Source organism: Benincasa hispida, chromosome 3 (assembly GCF_009727055.1).
Source record: "Benincasa hispida cultivar B227 chromosome 3, ASM972705v1, whole genome shotgun sequence".
In the NCBI taxonomy this organism is placed as follows: Eukaryota; Viridiplantae; Streptophyta; class Magnoliopsida; order Cucurbitales; family Cucurbitaceae; genus Benincasa; species Benincasa hispida.
Window position 1 is genome coordinate 8,328,921 of NC_052351.1, and position 6,857 is coordinate 8,335,777.

General features: G+C 34.0%; 1 protein-coding gene across 6 annotated transcripts; it reads left to right on the forward strand.

The window, feature by feature from the left end:
- The first annotated feature begins 2,406 nt into the window (after window positions 1-2,406).
- On the forward strand, window positions 2,407-5,342 carry LOC120073310 (E3 ubiquitin-protein ligase RMA1H1-like). Of its 6 annotated transcripts, XM_039026068.1 has the most exons (4): window positions 2,428-2,550; window positions 2,739-2,808; window positions 4,163-4,237; window positions 4,415-5,342. In XM_039026068.1, the coding sequence occupies exon 4, from the start codon at window positions 4,443-4,445 to the stop codon at window positions 5,166-5,168; it is 726 nt and encodes a 241-aa protein (XP_038881996.1). In that variant the 5' UTR covers window positions 2,428-2,550; window positions 2,739-2,808; window positions 4,163-4,237; window positions 4,415-4,442; the 3' UTR covers window positions 5,169-5,342. The 6 variants fall into 6 exon arrangements, with proteins under 6 accessions (XP_038881997.1, XP_038881994.1, XP_038881996.1 ...); XM_039026066.1 differs by lacking the exon at window positions 2,739-2,808 and having other exon boundaries at window positions 2,417-2,550; XM_039026065.1 differs by having other exon boundaries at window positions 2,739-4,237.
- Window positions 5,343-6,857: the final 1,515 nt, after the last annotated feature.

Consider the following 6,857-nt stretch of genomic DNA (forward strand, 5'->3'; position numbering starts at 1 on the left):
AGTATATGTGATCACATAATATACAACCTTTTTTGAAATGAAATAAATGATAACAATCATCTCTTATTTAGAAGATAAATATCTAAAATAAATAACACATAATTAACATGAAAAAGAATTGATGGTATTGAAAATATCGATCACAATTAGTTGACATCATTACAAATTAAATGAAATCAATTAATATTTATTATTTTTCTTTTGTATAATAGTTAGTTGAGAGTCGACCTCAAAAGGATATTAATATCATTTTGATCCTTATACTTTGAGTTCATTCGATTTTGGTTAATTAGCATTCTCTTCATAAATTTTGGAAAAAAATATTTACTTCATATCTTTTCTTGTATGAAAATTGTTATTATTATTTAACCAATTTTTTTAATGACTAAATTTAAGATTGATTAAAAGTGCATAGGCTAAAATTGAACAATTCAAAGTATATGGACTAAAATGAAATGGAACCCAAAATATATTTAAAAAGTTGGTGGTAGGTTAAACATCGGTTATATTATATAAAATACCCATGAACTTTAGGGTAGGTTTCAATTATGTCCTTAGGGGATATTTGGGGCAAGAAGTGGAACAATGAGTTCTAAAGAGTTATGAAGTTTAGGAGTTGTAAACTTTTAGAACCCACATTATAAGTTGATAAGGTAAAATTGATGTTTGTTAGTAGTAGGATCCACAAACTTCTTAGACCAAACAGGAAGTGAAGTTCACAACTCTTACCCTCCAACTCCTACTTCTCAACTCGCCAAAAGTTTCATTTTTGCCCTTAAATTTTTAAATTTGTTTTAAAAAAATATGCTTGAGAGTTTCATTTCTTTTTTGTGATTAAAAATAGATGGATATTGTGTGGCAATCAATGTATAAAAATTTATAAGTATACATGACATAATATCCAACATCCTTTGAAAATAGATAGTAACAACGATTTTTTTAGAAGATAAACATAAATAACAAGCAACACAAAATCACTGCAAAATAACATCTCAAGTCACCAAAGTAGAAGCCTCTCATGAAAAGGAGAAATGAGAAGGGAAGATACTAGCTTCTCGGTCTCTTTAAACATTATGAAATAACAATGTTTACACATCAACTATCTTAATCCTATATATAATTATAAATAAATATCATTACATATTTAAATTTGGAAAATTTTCACATATAGAAAAAATGTCAAATTATTTATAGAAATAGTAAAAAAAATATTGATAGACACTGATAGACTTCTATCAGCTTCTATCAAAGAAAATTAAAATTTTGCTATTTTGTGTAAATAATTTTTCTTATTTTTTCTATTTTTAAAATTTTCCTTTAAATTTTTACACATCAACTACTATGATAAATATCATCTTTATTTTAGCGAGAATATATATTTTTTCAACATTTTTCAGAACAAAATTTAAAGTTCAAACAAGAAAAATTTCCTAAGACTGTACAACTTAACAAAACTCCAATAGGGTTGGCAAAAAAAACCCATAGGATTGGGTCCTCGTAGGGTCCCGACCTGATTTGATTGGGGGATGGGGTCAAACTGGGGAATTTATTTGAGTCCCCATCTGGGGACAAGGCAGTGACGGGGACGGTATCCCCGCCCTAACCCCGACCCCTGATTAAACCATGACCTTGATTAATTATATATATATATATATATATATATAATATAATATATATATATATATATATATATATATAATAAAAGTCAAGCCCAAACTAAAGTCAAACTCCTAACTCAACTAATACTTCTACCAAAAGCCCAAAGTCCCAAGCTAAAATATAAAAAATAAAAAAGCTAACACTTTTTTTTTTCAGCAAAGCAACGGTTAATACCCAATCTTTCGTTCATGTTCAGTGTTCGCGAGTCACAACTGCCTAGCGTCGATCTGTCCTTCTTCTTCTTCAGCATCGATCTGCCATCCATTGACTGTTGAGCACCCGATCTTGTCGTCCGTTCACGTCGAGCATGAGCACAACAGGGTCTCCATTCACGTTGAGCACAAGCCATTCTTCCCATTCGTTGATCTTGTTCACGTCGAGCACAAGTTGTTCTTTCCGTTAAGTACGAACACAATAAGATAGTCCCCGCAGGGAATTAATAGGGGAATCTCCACGAGAAATTATTAGAGAAATCTGAGAAACGAGAAACGGAAACTCCGTTTTCTCAAAAATCTCCATCTTGTCTGGAAGATGGGAGTGAATTTCCCCACAGGATCAGAGACGAGGACCCTAGTCCGGCCCAACCCATTGCCTACCCTAAACTCCAAAAGGAGATGTGATAACAAGAAAAGCAGGAGAGAGCAGATATTATGCGAGATTATGCAAACGTAGGGCCCGAGATTATGCCATTTCAGCAAAAGAAGGGTCCACTAGGATGTTAAAAGAAAACGGAGGTTCGTCAATAAAACCCCAATCTCACGGGACGTTTTACGCTCCATCATTATCAACTCCTTCTTATCTCTGTTTCCCGTTCTGTCTTTTCGTTCTTCAACCTTTTCATTTTTGCATTAACATTGCCTCTTTTCTGTGGAACCAATCTCTTTCTCTCAGGTAAACCACTGAATTTGAACTTTCATGAATAGTTCTCGATGTTTTTCTCTTCCCAGCTTCTGTATTCTTGCTCCGTTTCGCTGTGATTGTGTCTGTTGAGGTGAAAGTTTTGATGGCTTCTTTCTATTTGTTGATTAATTCCTTTTCTTTTCAACTTCTTTGTCTTTGTTTGTGATGTTTCATTCCAGCGATCGCGCGCTCGGATTTTCTGATGGCATTTCTCGTTTCTTGGATCTTTCAGTCTGGATGAGTTTTTCTGTTTGTGGCTCTTTTTCTTTCCACCGTGTGTTTGGTTTTAATTTTGAGAATTGGGAAAGTTGTATTTGGCTGTTCGTAGGAGAATTCTATGTATATTAGAGCACACTACTGGTTTCACTAGAAATTCTTTAGAATGTACGGCCTACTGACTGTACCATATATATCTATGATTAGAGTTTTCTCATTCTATGCTTGGAAGAGCAGGGTTTCTTATGGATCCTTGCGGCTTTGGTTGATGAATTTTCATCACTGAGAGCCTTGTCAGGCCATCGACCACTTTTATTTGTTTCTGGCCGATGGAAAGTAATCCGAGCAACACACACTAACACAGTGGAGTTATTTAGCCTTTGCCTCTGACGGTTTGGTTTCGTTTGCTAACAAGATCTGTTCTTATATGTCCATCAAAAAACTACAAATTAGGACAGCAGAGATTTCTTTCACTGAGGAGAAATTTTTTCTCTCTGAATTCTGTATATGTATATTTTTCGTGTGAATGATTTTGAACTAGCAGTGTACGGGAGATATCCTCTTGTTTCCTTTCTGCTGTGTGCAGCATTTATTACATTATCTGTCACGAGTTCAGGAAATTTCGATCCATTTGATTTTGGGCGCTTTAAGGAAAACTAGAAGAGGATTTAGTTTCCTAGAGTTACCAATTGAAGTTCTATTTATGATTTTTACTTCTGGATGGACCCCTGAACATTGAATGGGGGAAAGGAAGGGTCGAAGGGATAAGTGGTATTTCGATTCTTGAGTTGATATCTGATAAATGATTATGCTTCTGGTTGCATATCGTGATTTTGCACAGATAGGTCGACTTGGAGGGAAGCACGATGGTTTAATAAAACCACACTGGGGAGGACCATGTGCCAGGATTACATTTTTCTTCTTAGCGAACTAGCTAAATTATGACTTTAACATTTAGGTCCTCTCTTTTGTATTTATTCATTGGGCATACGAGTAAATTATGTAGTCATTTTCTTCAATCGTTGGGCTTGCCTACATGTATTATTTTCCATGGGTAGCTCTAAGAGGTCACTAGTTGACTACTTCAATTACTAATTCATTACAATAACTGTTATCAGCCATTGTTTCACCAGTTGATGAAATTCTACAAAATTTAACTAAACACATTCGTAAATCAATTGAAAGCTCTTTGTATTTGAGTTTTCCATGTGGCTGATTGATTCTATTGGGCTTTGAGTTCTCTAGAATTTTACCCAACTCAAGTATTTGGCTGGTCTGGTTGTTACTTTATTGAAATTACTCACCTTCTCTCTGACCTAGTAATTGTTTGTTTCCTTCCATGCCTGTTTCATTTTGTGGTTGGTATTGAGTAATTACACTCTTGCAGGATGAGTTAATTGGGCATCTAACTACTTTGAAATAAAGTCGGTCACATGGTTGGTTGCTTCCACTTGGGTTTTAGGTATCTTAAATGTCTCGCCAACCTTCTGTTTTGGTAGTCTGTAAATGATCTATTGTTTTTTACTTTGTTCCCTATAATCATAATCTTATCTTCAAATTCTGTTTTTAATTACTGTTTCCCAAAATCTCTTCGGATGGGAAAATTTTCAGTCTAATTTGTTTTTGTGCGCTTTTCCAGGAAATATCTGCAGTTGCTGGACTAATCCATGGCCTTCGAGCAGTACTTTGCACAAGGATGGAAACATGTTTCTGGTACAGGGGGCACAGATCGAGAGAACTACAAGGGTTGTTTTGATTGTAACATCTGCTTAGACTTTGCCCATGAGCCAGTGGTTACCCTCTGTGGCCACTTATACTGCTGGCCTTGCATCTATAAATGGCTTCACGTCCAGAGTGCCTCTCTTGCCATCGACGAGCACCCACAGTGCCCGGTTTGCAAGGCTGATATTTCCCACACCACAATGGTTCCTCTCTATGGTCGTGGCCAAACAGCCGAGGAAGTTGAGCCTGAAGCCAAAGCAATGCATCATGACATTAACATACCTCCTAGACCTTCAGCTTGTGGTAACCAAATGCTTGCTACTCCCAGCATACACCAACAGCAACTTCCATATCGAAATCCTTACCAGCAACCGAACCATGACCCCCTTCTTTTTGGCAATTATGAAGAAGATTCAGCAGCCCCTTTGCTAAACCTTGCAAGAACATCATTCAGTGGCTTTCACCATCCATTGGTCGGAATGATTGGCGACTTTGTGCATGCGAGGGTATTTGGGAACTCGGATAACTTATACTCTTACCGAAACTCTTACCAGCTAACAGGGAGCAGTAGGAACCGGTTGAGAAGACAGGAAATGCAGGTAGACAAGTCATTGAACAGAATCTCCATTTTCCTCTTCTGCTGTGTAATTCTATGCGTTCTTGTCTTCTAATTACATTCTATACCTGGAAACACCCCATTTTCAAGACAAGAAAGAAAGGAAGAAAGATAAAAATAAAATGCATTGTTGTCTTTGTATTCTCTGTATAGGCTTTTGGAGTTAAGCTCATGGACAATTATATGTTTATATATAATATATATACATATTGTTTACCTTTTTTTTGCTCATTCAAGTACTTTACATAGGTTATCAAATATGTACATGTTCACTTTATAAATTGTATTATTAAGATTGAACTAGTGACTGCTCATTACCTAGATTGTGTTCTTAGTATGTCAATGCATGTGGAAAATATTCATTATGGTAGATGAGTGTACTTCATACTAGATCCTGTTTTCTCCATTTCTGTAGGTGGTGATCTTATGTTAGTATGCTGTATTTTGTGGGATTCTTTTGGATTTTTATTTGATCCAATCAGAAACAAATCCTCATATATATTACATCACTTTAACTGAAATGATTTGTAACATAACTGAAAATTTTCTTAAATTTTTATTTAATTAATATGTTATTATTATATTACATAACTTGATTTGTATTTTCTTTCTTTCATTTTTTTTTTAAAAGAACTACTTTCCAAGTAAATATTCGGATATAGATGTCCATAAGCATCCCCTTTTAATAAAATCTATACGTTTCACTATTTGTGGCTTCAAAAATAAACTAGAAACTATTCCTTCTAAATATAATCTCAAATATAATCTCAATATCAACTCAAAGATAATTCAACTGGTTAAGATATGTGCCTCGATCAAGAGGTTAACAGTTTAAATCTATACTCCACATTTTGGAGCACTAATATACCTAATTTAAGAAGTAAAAATTATATATATACTTTGTTAATATCATTTTTATTTGTAAATGATCTAACACCAAAAGAAGGTGAGCAACATGAAAAGCATGGATAACCAACATTAAGAGAATTAGGTTTAGGTGAAAATGGAAATAGTTCTTGAGAAGATGAAAACGTTTTAGGTGAAAATGGAAATAGTTCTTGAGAAGATGAAAACGTTTACTTGGAAATAAAAGTATATGAGAAATTTTGTAAGGTATGGTTGGAGTTTGTGATTTGGAAGATCTTAATTGTCAAAAGTAGGGACATTTTATTGCAAAACCAAACAAATATAATCTTTTAGCTAAATGGTAATAAGTACCTCAAAATTTTGTTCATTGTTTCAGTTCTTTCAAAAGCGTTACAAGATTTCCTTGACTTTCAAGAAATATTTCAAAATTATTGTAAAAATTCTACCATTCCATGTTACTGTCATTTAAGGTTCAATTTTTTATTTTCCAACAATCTAACGTAATTTTACTTTAAGATGGTTTAGAAATATTTACGAGAGGTTAATATAATTTATAATTTTTGAAACGTATTTTTTGAGATAATTTTGAAATATTCATGAGAGGTTAATAAAATTTACAATTTTCGAAAGTTATTTTTTAAAGAAACAACAAATTTTAGGTTTATTTTTTGTATTTTCTGTAAGTACACGATCCAAATTATGAGCCCAACGTAGTAACCGTGGACCTTTAGTGATTTTAAGGCGGCCCAAATTCGGAGCTGAATATAGCCGAGCCCGCTTCTTTTTAAGCCCAATCTGAAGGCATTTTCCACGTAGAATACTAATGAGAAAAATATAAGGAAATTTCCAGAAAAGGAAAAATTAGAAAAACGGAGAA

What these genes read in the sequence shown, in the direction of transcription:
- LOC120073310 (XM_039026069.1), top strand. Translation starts at nt 4,443, where the DNA reads ATGGCCTTCGAGCAGTACTTTGCACAAGGATGGAAACATGTTTCTGGT.